The sequence below is a fragment of the Phaenicophaeus curvirostris genome, chromosome 16 (genome assembly GCF_032191515.1).
Source record: "Phaenicophaeus curvirostris isolate KB17595 chromosome 16, BPBGC_Pcur_1.0, whole genome shotgun sequence".
Lineage (NCBI taxonomy): Eukaryota > Metazoa > Chordata > Aves > Cuculiformes > Cuculidae > Phaenicophaeus > Phaenicophaeus curvirostris.
Genome location: NC_091407.1, coordinates 7,148,068 through 7,172,067, shown reverse-complemented (window position 1 = coordinate 7,172,067; position 24,000 = coordinate 7,148,068). Strand labels below are relative to the sequence as shown.

The 24,000-nt window shown below is 43.3% G+C and overlaps 1 protein-coding gene across 2 annotated transcripts in view; it reads right to left on the bottom strand.

The window, feature by feature from the left end:
• Positions 1 to 5,124: 5,124 nt before the first annotated feature.
• USP22 (ubiquitin specific peptidase 22) overlaps positions 5,125 to 24,000 on the bottom strand; it is a 97,219-nt gene continuing 78,343 nt past the window's right edge. Inside the window, exons 7-13 of one of the 2 annotated variants that reach the window (XM_069870407.1) lie at positions 17,853 to 17,958; positions 16,041 to 16,199; positions 14,652 to 14,778; positions 11,862 to 11,953; positions 10,380 to 10,442; positions 8,304 to 8,453; positions 5,125 to 6,188 (exon numbers count right to left, since the gene is read on the bottom strand). In XM_069870407.1, the coding sequence (XP_069726508.1) occupies positions 6,146 to 6,188; positions 8,304 to 8,453; positions 10,380 to 10,442; positions 11,862 to 11,953; positions 14,652 to 14,778; positions 16,041 to 16,199; positions 17,853 to 17,958 (740 nt within the window). In that variant the 3' untranslated portion in view covers positions 5,125 to 6,145. The remainder of the gene's footprint in view (positions 6,189 to 8,303; positions 8,454 to 10,379; positions 10,443 to 11,861; positions 11,954 to 14,651; positions 14,779 to 16,040; positions 16,200 to 17,852; positions 17,959 to 24,000) is intronic. The other variant, XM_069870406.1, reaches the window with a different exon arrangement.

Here is a 24,000-nt window from a genome sequence, read left to right as displayed (position 1 = left end):
GCTGCGAGCGTCTCAAACGTGGACTCAGACTCGAGAAGATATTAATGGAAGTTCTAATGTTCACTGACTGCCTCTGCCATGCTCGCAATAGCAGTGTGTTTTCTGACTTTAACAGAAGTTTCTTTACAGGACAGGGTATTTGGGAAGATCCACCAGCAGTTTTCAACACTGCTCGAGAGGGGAGAACAGGCCATGGATGATGGCAAAGCTTTGCCCTCTGACAGGACACACGGGAGGAGCTGGGACAGACACCAAAATTCCCCCTGGAAGTGGATTTAAATGTGAACATTACTCCAAGGCTGAGAACTTTCTAAAAAGACTTTCTAAAAGGACTGATGTACATCTGGTCTGGGTTACTCAAAAGAGCTGGTAAAAGTGATGCACCAGCTCGAGATGCAGCTGCTTTGAGGGAAGATTTTCATCTGTCCTGGCTTTGAAAGCCACCGTGGAAAAATGCAGGTTTCAACACATAACTTAAGTTCTCATTTTCACTAAAGGAGAGGATAGGAGTTTTTTGCTTGGTGAGAAATCACTCCTGGTAGGAGCTCATCCCCTCCCCTTTCTCAAACTAAACTAGAGCTTCAAACTTGGAAGAATAAATATAAGTAAATACATGCATAAATTGGTGCTGGGAAAGTGGAGAGCTAGAGAAAGCGTGAGCAGAGTTATAACAGATGCTGTCTCCTCCATCTCAGTGTTCTCTTGCCACTAAAGAAAGCACCACCTGGGCAGTGACTGTGATTAAAGCCAGTGCCATGACTGACACCCAGTCACAGAGCTGAAAGGTGTCAGGACCACATGAAACCCAATAGAACCAGAAGGTGCAAGAGGTGGTTTAAGGTGAGGTTGGTCCAACACGGGGCAAACTTTTGCTGTCTTGAGTTACTCCAGGAACCAGCCTGGCAACTCTCTGTATCATTATCCCTTTGTTTTGCCTTTCATCTCTCCTCTCTGTTTAGCAAGGTCCCTGTCCCACGGTAGCACGAGGGATGAGGTTTGTATCGCGCTGCGTTTGTGTCCAAGGGGAGAAAAGCCTTTCCAAACCCGACATCTTGTTCTATTCCGATGGGTCTCCTGAGCACAGCGGGTGAGCCCTGAAGGTCACCACCCCACAGCGCGATGGGGAGAGCAAGGGCTCACCCACGTGTGTGGAGAAGAGGACACTGACCGTGGCCACAAGCAAGGGCGCAGTGACAGCGGTATCTGCCGCCTTAACATCCTCTTGGCCTCCCTGCCAGCTCAGCCTTCCACTCTCTCTTGGCATTTCCTCTCACACAGCCACAACACAACCCCACCCCCCCACCCCTGGGGCCTCCAAGTCGTCATCTTCACCCTCCTCCTCCATGGCCCCAGCTCCTCTCATTTCCCTGCTGTGGAATCTGTTCTGGTGGCCTCTGGCCTCAAGTCCCCATGGTCTCTGGTCCTGTGGGCCTCCTGCCCCACGGCCTCAGCTCCCACAGTCTCCGAAACCACGGCTCCAAATCCTGTGGTACCATCAGCATCCCAGCTCCTCCAAAACTACAATTTTGGCCGCAGAAGCCACTTCAGCCCATGCACGTGCTCGGCTTCAATGCTCGCTTTGGCCCCCACCCCCTTTTGACTTCCCGCTCTTCCTTGGCCTTCACCCTTGCTCAGCCTCTTCCTTGGCCTCCACCCTTGCTCAGCCTCTTCCTTGGCCTTCCACCCTTCTGGCCTCAGCTCCTCCCAGGCCTCCCACCCTTCCTCAGCCCGAATCCTTACTCTTTCCTAGCCTTCCACTCACTCCCCTTTTGGCCTCAGCTTTTTTCCAGCCTCCATCTCCACAGCCTCATCTCTACACCAGCTCCCTCACTCTCTCCATTGCTGACCTCGCTCTTTCTCACCCTCCTGCTCTTACTCTTCCTTTCATCTCCCCTAGTCTCCACTTGCATTCCTGCTCAGCCTCCACTCCACTCCCATCCCCCTCAGCCTGTTGTCCTACCCCTGCTCTCAAACTCCTGTCCACGCTCATCTCATCCTCTCAAAGCTCTCGGCTTCTCCTCATCCTCCTCTGCTGCTCCATGTCCTGCTCCCTCTGTGGTCTCCTGCAGCTTCATCTCCATTCTCACCTGGCCTCCCACTTCTGCTCGACCTCCCCCTCGTCCTCCCAGACCCATGTCCCCCTGCCCAAGTGCTTCCCAGCCAGGACGGGGCTCCCCGAGAAGGAAAACCTTCCTCAGCAGATGCCACACCTTGCCTCCTGCCCCCTCCCAGCAGCAGCACTGGGGACATGTGGCTTCAGCCCAGCTCCAGCGCCCTGTGGACATTCAGGTGTCACCTCCTGGGACAGGCGCCCATCGCCTGCGGGAACCCCCAGCCGTGCTCCTTGTGCAAGGAGACTCAGATCCTTATTTAAAACTAGGATAGAAGCAACTGAGCACGTGCCACCAGCTTTGCAGTCAGGGCATCTCCTGAGGATCAAGAAGCATCAATTATTCAAACGAGAAAGCTTTTAGTGAAGCGTTCGTGCGAGGCAGTACAAAGCCTGTCCAGGGCTGGAACTCTCCATCCCATCACCACGCGGGCTGGCGGCCCATGAACTGGGGAATATGCTCAGCAGCAGCCGAGTTCTTCCTTCCAGCCCCACCACACACGAGGGGAGCGCTCCTCACCCTCACAGAGGTGCTGTCCTCACCTTCAGGGAATGCGACGACTGTTATCAGCACGTAAGGAAAAAGGTAACATGGAGCAACTTGAACAAAACTGCAGAGAGAATAATACAGGCTCTCAGATACAACCCTCCGATGGCGGAGAACCACCAGGAATCAATGCCTTTGGGATCCCCTTTGCAGCCCCTGGTGCAGCACAGCTGGGGACGCCACCGCCAGCACCAGAGGGACCTTGTCAGTGTGGGACACGAGCAGGTACAGCCGTGACAAGGACCTGCACGGAGAGCGGGCACCGATTTGGAGCAGGAGCACCCACCTGGGGGTCAATCAGTTCTCACACTTCTGTTTTGGCTCAGGTTCTCATTAGGCACCAGCACCAAGAAAAGCCTCCCTAGTCAAGCAGCTGAAAACGAGAAAATATTATCCTTAAAGCCACTTTCTGGCTGGTTTTGTGCCCCACTTAGAGCTGCGTTCACTGCCAGTAGGTAAGAGCACACACTTCACAGACACCAGCCTCGGCTCCAGCCATTCCTGCATCACGCTGTGTCGATATCAAACTGCGATCTCAACACAAACAACTTGGCCCCAAATTGCTCCCTGAAACGGAGAGGGGGAGCAGCTGAAGCGGCGCAGCCGTGGCTCGGGAGCTGGCACATCAGGCAGGCGCAGCTCCACCACCCACAGCCCAGCGTGCGGTGGTTGGTGTTTTCCGTACGGTGATGTTGAGAGAGTTCTGCGCAGAGAAACCGCCTGGCTCTGTGGGGAATAAACCCAGCGAACGAGCGGCACGGCTGCTTCGGAGATGAAGGGTAAGGGAAGGCTGTGTTTGAGAACAAGCATCACGAAGGGCAGCGCTGCCAGTATGACAGCAGCTGCTCTTCCATTTCACAGGGGGAAGGAAAATGCGCTCTCCTCCTCCAGCAACCTGATTTACTGTTCATGGAAATAGAAACATGCCTGCTTCGACTCAGGGAGAGACACGGGGTGGGGTTGGGGGGGAGGAGAAGAGTATTAACACCAGGAATCCTGCTTTTGAAAGCAGAGACAGAGCATCAGATCTACCTCGCTCTCCATCTCCCACTGAAACCATCTGCACGCAGAGCTCAGCGCTCGGCACCAGCCTTCCAGGGCTGACGCTAAGGCTGATTGATACGGCTGGCGTTGTCCCCAAACCATTTGTTTCTAAAGGATTAACGAAACAGCCTGCATTAGTGCCGGTGGCCAAGCGCGTGCTGGTGGAAACCAGAATTCATTTGTTCGGGCTCCAGCATCAAAAAAAAGCAGCCAAAGGCTCAGAGCTCATATCACAAAGCGAAGGCGTCCCCGCACGGCGAGGCCGGCTGCCGCGCGATGGCACTCCTCCTCCAGCAGCAGGACACGGCAGCAGCCCTGGGAATAAGGAAAGGCTGATTCTTGTCTTCCTCTGCAAGCCTGCTGCATTATTAAGAGGTAGCAGAAAGCATCGTCAAGCCTCCGCACGACACCGTGTCCAAAGCGGGAGGGAGGGGCCCTTCCTGCGGGTGCTCAGCCGCATTTCTCCACCGGTTTTTCATTCGTGACAAGAACGCTCAGGTTAAATCTTGCAGCACCCAATTGCAATGGAAAATTATTTCAAGCATGACGATGGGGTAGGACAGGTTACAAACGCAGAGTCCACGATCGCTGCTGCAGGAATCGGGCTGCCTGGGCGGTTCCCGTGCCGTACTGCACATTTTCTGGGGTAGCTGGGTATTCGGGGTGCTTCGATCGCCTTTCCCTACTTCCCTCCCCGGTGCAAGCTGGCGTGGAAACCTCTTCATGTACAGAGCTGCCTTCTACTCTTCTAGTTTGTACACAAGCCAAATGCAATTTCACATCCTTTTGTTCAGCTGCTCTTGAAAGATGCTCGTTTAAAAAACAACACAACCAGCTTGCCTCATTGTCCTTTTTCCTTCCGTCCATCAGAGATCTCCCCTTCCCTGGCTCGGTCAGGTCAGACCCCTGTAATTAATTTCTAGGGCACAGAATCTAAAAGGTCACACAGCTGAAAAACCTTTTTTGGGGTGACTCTTACACACAGCTCTAAGTTCTATAAAGAAGAGGGAACAAAGCTATCTTTACTCTCTTCAGCTCTGTGCCCAAACGTTTCCTCACGCAGGCTGTGATCCATCCACAGCCCATGGTCCCTAGAGCAAGGCACAGCACTCGAGCAGTCGCTGCTGGGATCCCAACAAGCCAACGCTGCTCTAAACGGCCACAATGGAAAAGGGCAAGGAAAAAGCAAAACTGCACTTGTGACAAAGCACGAGTGAGCTGGGGCACCGAGTGCTGCCGGGGAAGGACACAGCAGATGTGGCAGGTCTGCAAGGAGAGGAGTACGTGAGGAGTTAATACACATGGAAGGATACAAGGAACCAATACCAGCCCAGCACACACCAGGAAAATGTGTTGTTTACTTAAACCCGAGTGCACTGCAGAAGCGCTTGGTAGCAGCAGCAGATCCACCCCTCGACGCTGCCCCCAGCAGCAACCGCTCCGAACAGATGGCACACTTTTCCATACCAAGGTCCTTTCGAGTGTTCTCTCTATGCCAGAAGGCAACAGAGCAAAAGACAAACCAAACCCAGCAACAACAAAACAAGGAATTTTGAGAAATTCAAACTTATTCACAAGATTTAAAAAAAGAACCAAGACCACTTTTACAGTATAAACACGCCAATTCATTCATTTTTACTGATGGTTGCATTTATGAATTTCATTCTTGTGAAAAAAAAAAGGAATAAAAGGAAAAAAATTAAGAAAATAGCTATTTATAGAAAACAAAACAAAAAAGGGCTCAAACAGAAAATAATCTGTGCTGATGCTTTTGATGAGCAGTCCGATGGCATTAAACATTACCTGTCAGTACTGTAGCTTCAGTTCCACAATCCAGGATTTCTTTTATGGTTGTTGGAAAAAAAAGAGCCTAATAGTTTCATACTGTATTTATTTAATAACTAAAATTCACAAATAAAAAGATACTTGCGAAGTCCTTTAGTCGTGTCATCCCCTCCTCCTCCACTCTACTGCTTTCAGACCCATATGCATAAAAAATGGGCTTGGATTTTTAATTTTAACTGTATGTGATTGGTCGTTGGAGCTGAAGCACCAAATGGAGAAGATGCTTTATGGAGATGAGGGTATAACCCTTGCCTTCCCACACACACTTTGGAGGAACACAGGAGATGTACCAGCGCCCGGACTCCTCTGCTCCCATTTCCCCCACCCAGAGCATTCCTTTCATTTTATATTTCCTCTGTTAAGTGACTGACTGTCGCCTCTTTTTTTTTCCCCCTTTCTGTCCTTGCGGGACTGCATACACGTTGCACATTGTTCATTTCTTACTCCGCCAGGCTTTGAGTCAATGTCAAGTAGGTCCTGTTACAGCTCAGTGCTAGTTGGTTTTAATGGGTCTTTTCATTTCAGGTAGGTTTGTGTGTCGATTCAGAAGGCTTGCTTATTTTCTTCCTTGTTTATATCTGACAAGCTGCTGGATAAGGCTATTCATACTCCAGGAACTGCTTGTGATAGAACAGCAAATATCTGCAAGAAAGCAGAGGGACAGGTTCAGCTTTCTGCTCTGCCTTGGAGCAGAGCAGGGTTTCCATTAATGCAGTGAGAAAAAATTAGAACTATTAATTTTTCTCTTTTCAATTCGAAGCGATTCTAGAGACATTCCAGTTACCTACAGTAACTGTGGATGAGAATCATAGAATAACCAGGTTGGAAGAGACCCACCGGATCATCGAGTCCAACCATTCCTATCAAACACTAAACCATGCCCCTTAGCACCTTGTCCACCCGTGCCTTAAACACCTCCAGGGAAGGTGAATCAACCCCCTCCCTGGGCAGCCTCTGCCAGTGCCCAATGACCCTTTCTGTGAAAAATTTTTTCCTAATGTCCAGCCTAAATCTCCCCTGGTGGAGCTTGAGGCCATTCCCTCTTGTCCTGTCCCCTGTCACTTGGGAGAAGAGGCCATCACTCTCCTCTCTACAACCTCCTTTCAGGTAGTTATAGAGAAGGAGGGAAGCCAGCTGAAATAATTTTACCGGCAACTCAGGGAACTGAACAGTTGAAACAGTCAAACCCTCTTGCACAATCTGTTCAGAACCTGGAAGCTCTGGATCATTTTACATGTACCATTTAATACCAGCATGACAAAATATGACTGAGGTGCTTTAAGATACAACCGTTCCTTTAAAGTCCCATTACCAAAGCATCAGACTCTGGATTATTGCAGACTGTGCCATTTATCGCTACAGGAAAAAACTCCGAAGAATCAGGCACGTGGGGGAAAACTCGTATGGCACAATCAACATCGACTCAAATATCCAATATCTCAATCTGCACGTCAATATCTGGCATTTCCATAGGATAAAATTCTTTCTGTCCTTAATTACTTTGTGTACTGCTACCTAACGGAGCCCAGTCAGAGGGAATCAGGCTCGTCTCTGCACCGTACACACCGCACACTGACAGGGTCACTGCACGACTCTTAAAATGCTGCAAAGCACTTCTGAGACTTTCCAATTATTATCGTTCCATCTCACGCCCCGTGCAGCTTCCCTTAGACAATGCAGATCTTAGTTTCAACCTTTATCTGAACCAGGGAAAATGTACCAGAGCTCAGCCCAGCCTTTAACAAGAGGTCTAGGCAGCAGTTGCATTGGGTTTTCTCTCCGTGCCTACAGCAGTTTCTGCCACAGACAAACCCCATCTGAGGGCCAGCGCCAGCCACTTGTTACTGAAGCAAAACAAAACCATTTTTCTGATGACCTCGAAGCAGAAGTTACTTTGTCAAATCATTTAACGCTACAATTCCTGTATTTTAAGATCTATATATGTATTTTTTTTTACTCTTCCTGGTAGAAGTTCAAAAACTGAAATGGGAAAATCTGTTCAAAAAATTACAAACTGAACATCTGTGCCTGCAGCAATCAGTGGAAATGTCAGGGATAATTAAAACAAGAACAATACAGGCTTATCTTTCCATAGCTGAAAACGCAGAACGAAGACTTCAAAATTAAAGTTATCTTATTCTCAAAACACATACCAGTCCCCAATGCCTCCCTCAAATAAGGATCACGAAGATGCCTCCCTTGCAAACTCTCTGCACTCCCAATACCTGTCTAATGCAAATACCTGAAGCCATAATGCCAATATGAAATCAATTTAAAGCCACGAGATGAGAAATGGCTCAAATTCTATACCTGCCTCCCACACAGCCCTGCCTCTCTGGCTCAGAATATATTCTTACTGGCTTTTCTTCAAATCTTTTACACTCATTGTAATCCATAGGTTCTGCAGCCAAAGACTGAATGGTGTCATGGAAGAAGGGACTGCTCCTACACTACAACATCGTGTCACTTCGGTTTTTGGAGTCCTCTCCGTTAGCAAGGAAGAGTTTGGACACAAGCACCAGTTACAGACACTGCAAAGCCAGCTGATGGCCCTCGTCTTTCCACTCTCCCTCCTTCAACAAATCCAGGGTTACAAAGCAACATTCTGAAGCACGGGTACATACACAGAGAGAGACATCGGGTACTCGAAGAGAGAAATGAAGCCTTCTCTGTGTTGAAAGGGTCTTTTAAGTGAAAGTGAGGGAAACCTAACAGTCGAAGTTTCCTTTCCTTTCCCCTTTCCAGCTCACAACTTACCCTTCGCTGTCTAGCACATCCTTAATGCTAGCCTTGGTGATAATGGCATCATCACACTTGAACCACTGGTCCTTGTGCTGCCGGATGAAGCTGGTATAGTGCCCGCTCTCCAAGGTTCCCTGGTGATTAACTACTGCAAACAAGGAATACCTGGTAAAGAAAAAAGTTAATGAATACATGGATCAAAAGGGAAAACATTTTAGACAGGCAGAAGATACTGTCTTGACACGTATAGCAATAGCACAGGGTCTGACCCAGCATTAAAACACCCACTCTTAACATTAACTGGGAAAAGGGCATCCTTGCCCAGGGAAAAGAAACACATTTTCCTTCTTCTGTCTTGCTATTACTGCAACACTCCAGGCTAATGACAGTCCTCAGCTTTACCAGCAATGGCTACCAAGGATTTTTCTTCTAAAATAGATCAATATTGATGCACTCCTGAAGAGGACCATGGACTATCTAGCCTGACCTTCTATTTCCCTGAATTAGTCACTCTAGTGAACCAGAAAAATGCATTTGAGGGATGGAGATAGGCAAGGAGGTAACCTTAAATACAGCTAATCTTTAATACTTCTAGTGATAAATTGCTGTATTGATTAATTGTCCTTAATCTGGAATGTCTGTACCTATTTTGAAATACTGAATATATTCACCCTCAACTTCCAGCTTTCGGATGCTGCTATGCATTTGCCCACTAGCCTGAAAACCAGCAGACATGTCTCTGTTCCAAAGACACTGACAGGCTAATCAAGCTGCTTAAGTTCTTTTTTTTTTTTCCTTTTCTTTTCTTAAAAAGGAAAGACTGAAGCCCTTGGCTTTTTCATTCTAAGGTAAGATTTTGTTGCCAGTCAAATATCCTTGCAGCTCCACTTTTTAACTCTTTCTTAAAATGGTCTCAGCAAACTGGGATACAAACACAGCCACACAATGGCAAAATAATCTCTCTAATCTCACTTGATGTTGTTCTCCCTACATTCAAAAGTCACAGAGCTCTTTTGACCCAGTGGTGCCACAACAAGGCACCTATTCAGCTGCCTGTCTACAGAGCCACTGATAAAGCCTCCCTCTCCCTAGTGGAGTCCTTAATCCAGCTGGATGCACAACACACTTTAGTCCTAGACGGAGAATTCTGCAACTGCCCCAGCTGTTTACTGGCATCCAGCTCACTAAGCAGCCCTGATGTCTCGTCTCTCCTTACCTAATCCTCTCCATTGTTAACAACTGCTCCAAGTTAAGCCGTGTGCAAATCTCAACAGTGATCAGTTGTGTTTCCTTTCAGATCTTTGCTAACACCATTAAATACCACACACCTAATGAATCGATTGCTGTAAGACCACATGTAACACCTGCCCGGTATCTGCTGTAAAATAACTGCACTAAGACCTCGGCAGCTGGCTTTAAAAACCTCTCTATTGGGTGTTTCCAATTTCTTAATGAAACATCTAGTGCCAAATGAAGTGCCTTGAAGAATTTAAATACACAACAGCATTACAACTGCAGCAACCAAAATTGTGACCTTATTAAAAAAAAGATAAGGTTTGTGTGACCATCTCTATATCCATAAAGCTATGGATATAGAGATGGTCACACAAACCTTATCCATAAAGCTATGGATATAGGTTTAAATTACCCTTCTTTACATTCTTGAGCAAGTCTTGCATCAGTACGTCATTTATTTTGACTGGAATCAATACCTGACCAAGATCTCAGAACTACTGGGTCATCTACGTGGGACTGGGACTGCCATTGCTTTACAAACTTTCTTTTGGTCCTCTGGAACTCCCTTTGCTATTGCAAGAGAAACGGGATTATTTAAAGGAAGCACCCAACCCCTTTAATACCGTAACCCTAGCTTTTCATGTTGCCCATAGACCAACGGCTGGGGTCCCACCTTCAGATCTGAAAGCCACCTGACACGGAACCACAAAAGGGTTGGCAATTGTACTGAAAGCAGCTTGAAAGACTTATTGTGCTGTGATATACGGTAAAAGACTTTGCCTCACACAGCAGACTGTGTATCTCCTCTAGAAACCAACTACCTTCACAACAGGAGTCACAGAATGTACCACTTACTTATTATCATTGTTTAGACTATCCGTCGGCTGCTGGTACTGCCCGTTCATTCTGCTCTCTTTACTGCAACACACACACAAAAATTCAGTCACTTAATGCAGTGGCTTCCCAAACTGAGGAAACAGGTTTGACACGACACAGCCTGTTTGCCAAATCCCCGTCCTTGTTCCGCAGCAGAGAAGGGCTGCTGATTAGGATGCTAAAGATGCTTTATTTGTTCTCACAGCAATGCTACATAAGAAACATCATTTCTCCTCCTGGTCAAGGCTTCAGTGCTGCAAATACAGATCCATTTACACCGAATGTCCTATCCGAAAAGCTTAAAAAAAGGTTAAGGAAAGATTTGTATTTTAAACCTGGAAAAAGATCTAATTACATCCAACATTTATCCTGCAAGGGGTCAATCACCCTGGCTCTGACTTGTAAATTCACTTTGTGTTTTGACAGCAGCAATAGGCTTATGCTGTTGATTTCATAGCCGATGAAATTCGGATTACTGAGTTATGCCTGCTGATTATCCCATCTGTATTCCATTATGCTTGGTACCTTTCATCAGCAGAGCCTGTTCTATCCAGGGAGAATTCACCACAGAGGAACAGAGAAGTGTCAAAATCTCCAGAATATACTGGAACAAACCACATATTCTTAACACAATACAGTTCAAGAGAGCTGCAGGGCTCCCTCTGCTCTCCTGGCAGAAGCATCTCCTTTTCTTTGGGAAGGACAGGGCGGGTGGTGTTCAACTTACTAGTAAGATTTTTATCACCAAACAGAGCCCTACATTAAGCGATACCATGTTTTGAGGTTTTCTGCACTTCTTCAGATATAAATTAAGTCTGAATATCCTTTTATATATTTGAATGGAATACCTGACAAATAGTTGTTAACTGAGCTGATCAAATCCCTTTCATAAAGGTATATTTATAAAAACTTTGCATCTTTCACAAACCTAGGAGGTGGGAGAAGCCTTACTGTTTCTGTTTAAATATCAATTAAACACCTGCTTTAAATGGGACTATGTTTTTTCTTCTCACAGCATTCTCTAAACAGGAATTGAAGGGACAAAACAAAACCCCTCAAGTTTGCATGTATGCAGGAATAAAAAAGAAGGACTTTTACAGCTTCAGAAATACCAGGTTAGAGATTAGGTTGTGGCTCATCTAATTACACATGACTTGACGATGGGACCAAAGCAGAGATCTGAAGGCATGATGGATCTGAGTGTATAAATTTAACATGCAACCAGAAACCTAACACACATTAATTAAAAAACCAACATTTAAATAGAAAGCACATAAAACTCAATAGTTTACCTAAAAATTAGTTCAGAAAAGATGCAGATTTCAAGGAGCAGCTTACAGCAGAAGTACAATTGTACATACTGTTCTGTAACCTTGACTCAAGGCTGTTCCATGTTTCATGATGCACATGTATGAACTGGTAAACAGTTCTGTCCACGTCTTTGGGGGATTTGGTACCCACCTGGAAGCCATGAATGGTGTCATGTCCAGCTCCAGCGGAAATGAGACATACGTAGTGATCTTTCGCCTCAGTTTGGCTGAGTGTTCAAACCGCTGGAGACAAAGGGAAAGAATTTTTTTTCTTTAGGAAAAGACTTAATTTTTGTCTTATTTATAAACATCCTAAGCTTAGGAACAACGACACAAAAGCACACAGGCAGCCAGTAGCCAGGGCCACCCCAAATCTTTTTCTACCAACTCGTTGGACTGGTTTCCCCCATGTAAATGCTAAAACACTTCTACCAGGAAAATAAAACAGAATGTGTGGAGGAAAAATGCAATATTCATTACACTGTTTACCTGAATACATTTACAGGCAGACTTATTCCCAACTGTCATTAGGAGAAAATACATTAAACAGAGAAAGCATGCACAACCTTTACCCAAACAAGTGCTCAGATACGTGGCTGCTGCCTACATGAGCACATAGAACTGGTGACAGTGCGAGCTTGCCATCAGATTCACACACTTAATCCTCCCATCCAATCATTTCAAGTGACAAGAGTCAAGCCTACACAGCGATACCAATTCAAATTAAGGCAAAAAATGGAATATAATAATAAAAAAACCCTTGTCCCTTCGCCAAAAGGAGCCTGCAATACCCACCGCCCTCTCCTCATCTTCTCGACTGAACATTAAATGGAAACAGGAACAAACAACAGAAAGAGATGAATGAGTTTCTATTTAAAGGCAGCTTCTCTCTCCATTTCTCAGAAATTCTGTTCTATTTACACTTCAAGTTAATTATTTTCCAATTGCGGTGCTGTAACAATTCCCTAGCAACAGATCCAGATGTGAAAAGCTGCAGGATTTCTGCAATTCGTATGTTTTGTGTTTCTTTTTCTGCTTTAACACATGAAATGGAATTTGCATTTTGCACGGACCGGACAACACAATCACTTAAGGAAAATAATTTCTTTTCAAAAAACTCTTCAGTCATAAGAGTTAAGACAAATACTGAAATACAGAGAGATAAGACAAATACTGAACTGAGGGTAGGAAAAGGGTCGAGTGCATCTGCACTGGCTTGATGCATCTCACCAACTACTCTGCAATAATAAAATAAAAAGTAAAATAAAAAGTAAAATAAAAACAAAAGACCAACGTCCCCAAACTCCCCCAAAAGCCAAGCTGTCAGCCAAGCGCTCCTGAAACCTCAATTCAGTCATGCAAGAATAGTCTTCAGGAAGACTACAGTCAGCCAAGGAAGGACAATGGAATGGGGCTACTGTCTACATCCAGGCTCATAGCTTTGGGATATCACACTGCTTATCATCTTGGTTAACACTAAAGAAGCAACCAAAGAACCTTTTTCCAGCAGAAAGCAGAATCAGTCCTTGCTCACGAACACAAACCTTCCTACAGCATTCTGTTTGCATGTCAAGGCCTCTGTATTTTCTTAACAAGCTTTTGCACAAGCCAGATTTTGGAAATAAATTTTAAATTGCTGCTACACTGGATACAGAGTTGCTGTGTAATTTAATGATTCCAAACTACAATCATTTTTTGAATATGGTCCTTGCCTTGCTCAGCGAGACCGTAACAGTATAGTTACACAGATTATTAGATTTTCCAGTACGAACATACTGACCTAGCTTAGAGTACTGGAAAATAAACCAGAACTGCCTGCATGCTATATAGCAAAGTTCAGCTCACGCTTTGCCATGACAGCTACAAGATAAAGCACCGCTTCCAACACTATTAAAGTTACTCAGGTGTTTCAATGAAGTTCAAAGCCTAGACACCATACAAGAATGGAACAACTGAACAAAGTCTCTGGAGCAGAAGGCTGGAGCACGTGTTCCAGCAATTCATCATTCCCCAGTTGGAAAGAGAAGGAATACAAGCCTTCACATGTACACAGCATGTAGGCTGGCCTTCTACCATCTGCCGCCAGTCGCCATGGCTGTAGGTCAAATGCCTCTGTGTAGCTTATGTGACATTAGTGTCATCACCAGATAAGCAGTTTCTTGAAACACTGGCCACGGTAAGAGCTTAAGCCACTGATCATCAGCTGCTGCTTAGCAATGAGAGGACTTGGCCATTCTGTCCCAGGAGACACTCAAGACCTGAGAGATCTGCATCTGAAAAGCTCAAGCAGATCAAAGATGCAGTTAAACTATGGTGGCTGCTCCTACAAAGACCTGAGGCACCACTTTTCAAGGACTTCTTGCCACAGAAAGACCTTAAACTTCTGCAACAGCTGCCTACTTTGCACCACGGTCACGCTTTAAGACATAGATTGTACAGGACTCGGCAACCTGAGGGTATCAGTTATGACATTACCTCCCAACATTGCATCTGACATAATCTGGACTGGAAAGGTTGAAAACGACTTCACAGCTGAGAAGACACAAGAAGCTTCCTCTATCGCAACTGATAACTTCTTCACACTTTTCCTTCAACATAGAGTTCCTCTGTGGCGTTCCTCCAGCAGAAACATTTTACCATGCAGGATGAGTAATTGTTATCGGAGGCTGGTTTCTACACTGGTTCTGGTATTGCATTAGCCTTCCATTTTGTTTCTGGGTTCTGATTAGTTAGGTTCCTACAGACACGTGGCAAAGCTACGTTCTAGATAATGTAATACTATCATAATAGAAAATCTAGCTGGGCATGTAAGCTGTTCTTTATATTAATTTATATTAGGAAAGATTGATCAGTAAAAGCCAGAAGATATGTCTGGGAATCTAGCTCATCCTCTCAGAGAGAAATACGTGTCTTCTGCTCTGTCTGCCCCCTGTGAACTTACTTTGAGATGAAAACAGGCCACAATGGGTAACTTCTTCATAGTGAGTTGTTTGGTAGATTCCTGGTAGCTATGGCAACCACTACATTTGATTTTGGCACTGCTTCCTAGATGTTCTGGCCTTGTAAACCTGAAAAAAATATTAAAAAGCAAAGGGATGCACAAAACTATCAGACTGTTTTCCATACATGTTGAAAACACTTTTACTTTTACTCGTGGGTCACTGGCACCACAGGAGCAAGTTCATGGTTTATAAGTGTCCTTTTGAAAAAAAATCCAACACATGTAATGAGGTAAATTGCTCTGGTTCAGATATCCAAATCTGACATTTATCATTGCTCTGCTTGGGAACACTGCACTGCAGTGCATCAGTGTCTGAGAATGGAGCTAAATGTTAATTCATCTCTTACAACAGGACAACTAATTTTCATATAGAAAGCAAAGACCTTTTGTTCTCAAACCCAAAAACATTGACATGGAAGTTCCGAAGCAAGATGACATGATCTGTGCTCAGCTGCGTGCCACCTGCAGGACACTCTTCTAGCTTGTAACCCTCCAGGGCTAGGATCAAAGCTCTGAGATGGAAAGGGCTGTAAACACAAAGTTCTTTTCAAAATACAGATATCTTCCAAAAAAACCTGAGCATTGACAACTATAAAAGTCCTCTTTCAAAATTTTCAGACAGAACTGCTCAAGGGAGCTATAGAAGGAGAGCATTACAGAACAGGGAACTGCTCAGAGGAAATATACTGCCTCTATGTTCTCACACCGCCACTACAGCAAAACATCTCTCACTGTTTCAGTACCTGTCAGCACAGAAAAGGCAAGGAGGATGGACTGCTAAGCCTCTTCCTCCAAGTTTAGACTTCCACAGGGCACATATATCATCTCCCCAGCCGCTATTTTACAGCTAAAATTTTTTGAGATGACATATTTTGAAACACAATTGAACATTTTACATTAACGCACACACTACACACGTGAGAGCAACATGGTATCAGCTCAGCACTAACCCTACCTTGCCTCTTTCAGTTTACGGCCAATGCAGCATCCAGCATTACTTGGTGATCGCAGCCTCTCGGTCTCTCCTCTCGTTTGATTAACAAGATTTCCTTTACCTTATCCTGTGTACCATTTGCTGGTTTTATTTATTTATTTTTCCCTCCTCCTTTCTCAAGCCTGTACAAAGGCTTATAAATTTGCAGTTATCCTTGTTAGGAGTGCCTACATTTTGCTGGTTTTTGGTCATAATCCTGCACAACTCTTCCTTCTTCAAGTTGGCTTCAAGTTGCGCGGCTACACTGGTTGACTGGACCTAATATTCAACCTGCTTCACAACTTTTAGTTAAAAATCTAGATCCATCCTCTTTCTGTGTGTGTCTCATTTCATACCTTCGCAAGCAGTCTGTGAGAGTGGTGGTGCCTGATACATGGCTTTCCCCATTTACGACACTGCCATCACTCCCTGGACTCAGTGGCCAGAACGGGGTGGAGGAGCCTGGCAAATCCAAACTGATGTCCCAAAATGGGTCTATCGTTGTGGAAACGCCACTATGAAAAAGAAAGCAGTTTAGTACGTGTTTGAAGGAAGTAAAAGAACAGTCTCAGTCACTTTAGGGTGTACACCACATACTCACCTTTAAGAATTATGGGATATACATCACCCCTAGAGGGCACTCAAAGATGATAGAAAATATAGTCGCTCCAGCTTATTTTCCCACAACTGATTGTTTTTCTGAATATTTAAACGCCATATGTTTTAGGACATGTAGGTGATGTATTAAATGCAGAATAGATGCATTTAATACATTTTCCCACTCACTGGAGCCCTGTGACTCAAAGTGAATGTGCAGGGTTACTCAGAGATAGCAGTACTGGTCATACTACTGACCAGTATAAACCAGTTAACATCTATGACAGTAACAACTAGGTTAGCAGTACAGTTCTTAGGTCAAGACATGGAAGGTGGTGCTTAAGGCTACTTGGATAAAGAGACAGCCCAATATTTTTGCTATACAATACTGCACTGAAATCAGCTTTGCAGTTCATATTAGCTTCTCCTACAGCATTTGCAATCTGAGAGGCCAAGGAAAACTGCATCAAGAAATAGTGTATATTCTCAATTAGATTTCTCTACAAGACAGCTGAAGATAAGCAACAGCTAGGCTACAGAAAGAGGTTTCAAAATTTTAGCTTGTACTGACTAAAATATTTTCTTCCAGCATTTACATTTTTAAGAGAACTCCAGAACTCCTGGGGCCTGAGTCCCTAGGCTGGAAGCATTTTCTGTTATGATTATTTTTTGAGTTCTCTCTTCCTCTAAAATTAGGGTCTTTCACTCTGCAATGTCATTAAGCCTACAATATGCCACCTTTTTTCCAGCTTCATTTGTGCAAAAGTTGTCAATTTTCAAAAGAAAACTTCTTTTGTTAAAGTTTCATCAACGGTAATATTATGTCACAACACATGAAGCTTTTCATTATCACACAGGGATTCCATGGCTTTACCAGGCAAAGAATAAAATTTCATATGTTTTCCTTAAAGTAAGTCCTCTGCAAATCTCTCCAGGAAACTAGGAATAAAAGCAGATCCAAACAAGCACAGCACCACAGTCCATCTACAGGACTGTGTAATTATAGAGAACTCAAGATAGGACAAAATAATAACTCTGCCTTCTACACTATGGCCACGCCAAACATCTTGAAAGAAAAAGCCAGCTTGCTCCAGTACACAGAGCAGAACAACAAATACATTTTTCCTTACTCTTATAAAACATTCACTTGCTGGTAACTGAGATTACATCAGGTATCAGCCACTTTGAAACCTCTCCTGGTGATACACGAAGCTCCTAATGGAAGGAAAACCTGGTTGCGTATCAGCATTTTCTTTAAATGTAGTGGTAATTACACTTTCAATACCAAAGAAATCTTGGAAGTCTTTTCCTCGCCAACTTGGGAAAGAACAGCCTTTTACAGACTAGTGAAAAGTTCATGTCCATAGCCTGTGGTGCTTTCCAACTAGTTTTTTGGTTGTTTTAATAGACAACAGTTAACTGGTAACGAACCGCATTTAGCTGATATTGTGTTTAAACAGTTCTTGCCTTGGTAGAATTTTACTGGTATTTTATTTGTATTCAAGATAGGAAAGCTTCAGCTGCTGTTGCACTAGGGTTGTACAGATTCAAAACAGAAAAAAATTACTTACTGGCAGACTTGACAAGTAACATCAGACTGCAGCCCGCCCGTGAAGATTTGGTCTATGATGCAGTTACAGTGGTTGGGGTTGTTGGCCTTCTTCCCATTATCATCACCTGGAGGGATGCAAACACAGGCTGAGAAGTCAAAAATCCTCTGAGGCAACAGTGGTTTGTTTTGGATTGTGTCTCCAGTAACTCTTTGTAACGCAAAGCTATAAACATACTGCAAGTTCACACAGACAATAGACAACTCTGCAAATGTGCATTAAAGAAAAAACAAGGGAACAAGAGAATTCCTACAAAAACCATGATATAAGATAATCAGAAGGTGTCTAAACGCAGTTAACTCCTGTAGAGCTAAAGCTTTAAGCCCTATGAGCTGTTGGCCAAACCCTTTGTCAGAGTGCAGCCTTATCTCCCTTTACAGATATTTGCTTTCCACTATCTGGTACAAAGATCAGTTCCTAAGATGAAGGATTTACCAAGGCAGTTCATGAAACCGAATATTTAAACTTCACTTAGAGTGCTGCTGTGCAACTTCTGTACCTGAAGAAACAACCACAGAAACAATGGTTTCTGCTTAAGCAGAGCATTCAATAGCACATAATTTATCATCATCCTAAATGAACAGAGGCGAAAGGTGAGCAAATGCTACTTTTTAATTTTATCCCAGTCGGCTCCTGAGAGCAGAGTGAGGGTAGGAGGTTTCTTTGGACCCGTTACCCCTCACCTGGCTGTCTGCATCCTGTCCTCGCAATATAACCAGGTACTGTTCAGTCAGGTTTTCACCAGTGAGAACATGAAAAATGTCCTTATCGGAAGTGGGAAGGTAAGTGCTGTGTCTTCCTCAGAGACACGGCAATACTCTAAGTTCCCAAGGGGCACAGTGGATGCATACTCATCTTTTAGGCATTATAAACTATCGTTGCAGGTCCCAGGAGCACAGCAATTCATTTTTACGATCTGAGTGTTGAGATTAGGCCAAGTCAGCTTTCTTAGACTAACCAGAGCATTAAATAACCAAAAACGTCCTGGCACAGTTCTTGACTTTGAAGCTTACTCCTTCTATTGCCCACATGTGAACTTGGAGTGATCCACTTACTTGTTGACTCCCAAGACTGTACTGCTTATTTTCCTCGGATAGGATAGATGCAATTGGTTTTGCTTTGTAAAGAGATGTACACACAAACTATTTCACAGCACCAGCTAATTATGTTGTCAAAACCATCTTAAATGTCTCCCAATTTCCTACGAGTGAAGCTGCTAAGAGAAGTTTAAGTTTTTCCAGGTTTCCAAGTTATCTTTAACTTACTAGGAACTTACTTATCTAACTTCTGAAACTGAAATATTAAGATGTTGACTCCTCAAATCACAGCTATTACTCAGAACCATTTTATTTCTAGTTGAGTACGTCAAAAAAACACATGACGAAACTAAAAGCATAGGGCAAATTCTTATGTCTAAGGTGCTCCAGCTGGAGTCTTCTTGCAGCAGGAAAGAATAGGAGGGGTTTTTTTCCCCAAAGAAGCTTTAGATGTTTGTTGAGAAACAGCATATTAACTGACAGAGGTCCCACCTGATATCAAATGTGGAAAAACAGGCATTGGTGATACCTGCTGAGCTGCAATGGGCCCCTTCAATTCATTAGATCCTCAACGCCTCAGCTCTCACTCGGCCGCCTGCTTTCGAAACTTGGGTTTGACTTGTCAAGAAAAGCGTATTGTTTCCTTACAAGGGCTCTTGAACAAAATGCTCTAAAATTAGGTTTCAAAAAGGCAAGGGTCAAGCTGGGGGTTATCAGACCCAGTCTCAGGCATTTTTTTGATGGGAATTCCAGCTAAATCTTCCTGAACTTAAGATCCTTTTAAGGTCTCAATTATGCTAAGCTAATGAATAGAGCATACAGAACAGAGACTGTACAAGACATGCTTCACCTTTAGAAAAAGATCACTTATAAGCTTTAAAGACTACATGCAGATTGCCAAAAAAAGACCTTAATGGTTTTCATCCTTCTTTTAAAACTCCACTTTTTAAGGAAACAACATCCAACAGCCACCTCGCTCTAACGTCACCATTTGAAACATTATCTCCCTCTCTTTTGTTTAGAGGAGGCAGAAAAGGAGAAACAGTATCTAGAGCTTTTCCCTGGACCACAGGTACCATCCCTGTTGGACCCCATTAACAGACAGTCATTCCCGCCTACGGGAGAGAACGAATGCTCCCTTTTCAATTATACAAGTCAATTAGCATCAGTGATGAGAGGGTCTCGAAAGAATATCCTGCGAGCTTGTTCCCAGCAAAACAGAAGGGCATTACCCACTCAACATTACTTCCCATGATATTTGATTGGAGAGGAGGGAAAAAAAAAAGTAAGATTACCACCTACTCACACTTGTCAATATGTAACAGATGCTGAGAGGAGGTATATTATGCAGCCGAGAACTAGAAGCTGCGAGATTGTTGTGCTCAAGTTAAGATTCCCTTCAACATTTCTGTCTTACAAAGCAGGTTTTATTTTCGCACATTTTTGGTTTTAGAGCTGGCCGTAATTCCTACCGGGGAAATTCCTGTAAGAGGCTGGTCAGCACAAGACAAAAACCAAACCTTAATATGCATCAATATATATGCTAACATGATTATGAGAGCAGTAGAAAACTGAGTGTAAAAGTTCAGATTCAAATTAAATGCCTTTTGTTTTACGAATCCAGAAGTTACTACCGTATTTGTGCAATAACTCAACATATTAACTTGTGTTTGAATATATACTTTTCATAAGCTATTAAAGGTGAATCAGGCAAAACAACTGTAAAAACAGCTATAGATTGCTTTCAACATTGTTTTGTGTTTTGCAATAAAATAGTTTTGCCTCCAAATTCCAATGTCCTTTAAATGAGAAAAAGGAATTAAAAATCAGAAGGATTTTCAAAGGGGCATTATCAAACCAAGACATTAGTGTTGACTTGTCTGCTTTACCTTTTCCCCCCAGTGTTCTCAGCATGTGCTTGTTATTCTTTGACAAGCAGTCTACACACAAATTCATAAGGATCATAGCAGAGGACGTGTTTCACAAGCACATGCTTTCTTAGTTCCTAAGAATATGATGCAGAATTCAGAGAGCAAGGTAGTGTTTAACTCCAAATCTCAGCACAAAATTATTTTTCTGTCACGATACCTAGCACCAAGCTTTTATGTTTGCTTTGTAGCAGAACTTGTTAAAGATGAACGCAAAATGCTTCATGAAAACCAGATCAATGAGGAATAATCAGCTTTAAAGTAGTATGCGTATTTGTTACACAACTGAATAATACAGGTTGAATACAATTTGGGATAAAGACAGGATTACTTCAGTTTTTCTATCTTGGTTTTTGAAGCTTTGTGTACAAACATACACCTCTGCCACTGCTGCTCAATTGTTGTTGCTCTTGCAATAAAATAAAATAATAAAAAATTATACAACCAGTGATTTCCCTGGGCTGAACATTATCTTTGGAATTGCAGTCTTGCTCCACACAAGAAAATAACAATTCCAGGCTAAGTTTTTCAAAGTTCGAATATGTCTGAGCCAGTAAACAACAAAGTGTTTGGGTTATCGTAACCTCACTGTCCTGGGAGTTTGGAGAATTAGAACCTGAACTTCTTCCAGAGCACTGATAATTAAGACATATCTGTTATGTTTACTAAAAGCTGACCTAATTCTTCAGAGACTGGGTAGAAATACCCATTATTTACATTCCTCAGCTCTGGAACTCCTACATGAAGAACAGTGTATACTTTGGGCTTATCAGTCAACACATGCAAGAAGCAATATAGCAACGTCTGACCACTTTCAGCATCTTCTATACCACAAACACATTCAGAGGCTGAAACTCCACGTTGCTGTGCATTTTAATGATCGTACGTGCCCCGGTTCAGGCGAATGGTCAGCCCTGAACACAAAGCAGGTGCCCATCCCCTACACAGCCAGGCTGTTCACAGCATCACTCTGGGGAAGCAGCTTGTATCTGATGGAGAATAAGCCATGAATCCCGTTTGAAGCTTTTGTGGTTGGCACAACTGCCAAGGTACAGTGACACTGCACAAGTCTGAGCTCTACCAAAGCAGCAAGGGAGATGGGAATAGCACAAGAGACAGATACAGCTCTTAATGTCATTTTGAGTGGCAACATTGGAAAAAGAATTCCGACTGTAGATTTTTTAATTGTCAGTTGTGCACACTTTGAGTGAATGGCAAAGAAAAAGGAGTATTTAATAGCTTAGTATTTTTTTTTTCATCAAAATACTACTCTCCAGTTACTCCCTCCTCCTCCAGCAGCTGGAATGAAAAACATTGATGCACAGGCACAACAGGCTACATTCCCTTTTATTCAGAGACATTACTCCAGCAGCACAGAGGAGCCCTGTTAAGTGTTTAGAATGTGCCCCGCAGAGCTCAACACAACAGCACAAGCACAAGCAGAGCTGTCACCCCTGAGACACAATTTATGTGGGTGATTGTGCAGGTATCCTGGGCTCCAAAACTTCACAGATGCTGCTAAAACAAAGTGTATTAAAAACAAACCAAGCCAAACAACTTCCTGTGCCAGCACATATTATAATCTCAGGGCATTTAATTTTATGCTTGAGGGTTTGTAATACTATATCCTAATTTTTAAATGTGCATCAAAAAATCATATATTTTTTTCCTAATTTGGACAATAACAGATATCAATAACTGGCATTTAAAGATTTCTCTGACTTGCATTAGGACACTTCCTAGAAATCAAAGTAGATGGAATGGAAAAGGGATAAATGACCCATGTCAGCCAAACAAATATCACTGCGTATTTACACAGTTCTTAGCATAATGAAGACTTTATTTTGATGCCTGGAGCTTTGGTGATCATGAATAATGTCCAAAAGCCAGGGCCTTTGGACAAAATTTTCTCCAGACTTTATTTTACTTCATTGTATGTTAATTGTAGAATTTGAGTACTACTGACTAGAAGCTTTAAAAGCTTTTTTGATTCAGTAAAATAAGTATTTAATATTGGCAGGGGAGGCATTATTTGCTTATTGTAGCTTGAGGACATATTCTCACTATCAGTAATATTTTTTATATATTTATACTTCAAGTGTGTGTGTGTGTCTGTGTGCATTGGTAAATATACAAGTGGGAAAACTTTCTCATTATCTAGCAAACCTGTTCATTCCAAAAGTGGTTTATCATGATCAGACTTGAAATTCTGGTTTAGATGAACGGGTTTGGTTCCCACACAACTGCTCAACCACTTCTTTTAAATTGCCTTGATGCAGCGTAGATTATTTATCATAGTTTAATAAAAGCCCATTTCTTCAGAAACAGACATTTAAAAACCTGGGTGCACAGATGCCAAGGATCCAGTGCCTTCCCACTAGTGGCACCCTAACGGCTTAGTTATGTCCATGCAAGTAGCTCAAATGTAAGGATATCCATTAGATAATTGAATTTCAGTGCAGGTATTGACTATAAACGGTACCCTTCCCACAACTCAAAAAAGCTCAGTACTAAAGGTGCAAAGTCCCTTAATTCAATTCAAGCTGGCTGAAACCATTTTGAAATATCAACTCAAAAGTCAGCGTTTTCAACACACCTGTGATAATGAACCCATAGCACAAGAATCCACACGCATGCTCACACTCTTTCCAAAGAATTTCTATCACATCCCTGGAGGTGTTCAAGGCCAGGTTGGATGGGACTTTGGGCAGCCTGGTCTAGTGGGAGGTGTCCCTGCCATGGCAGGGGCATTGGAACTGGATGATCTTTAAGGTCTCCTCCAACCCAAACCATTCTAGGATAGAATTTTTTCAAAGTTTTAGGATAAATCACAGTTTCATTTTCATTCAGGCCGGAGAGGCCAAATGGACCCAAGAATAAAGAAACTGTTGAGAAAGCCTGATGTTGTTGGCAATTTCAGAAGGTACATCAGATCGATTCTTCATTTAGAGTCAAACCACATTTTAAGAAAAAAAAATAAAGGAAATCTTTTAGTCTTTTCAGATTCTTTATCCGTTTGGAAAGAATGCAGGGATCTTTGTTGTTGCAAGCTTTTTCTTTACAATTCTGAGAAGAAAATACCACTCCTTCATGAACTGATCAGGAAGCAGAGAAGAAATATGAACATCGTTTTATATCAAAGAT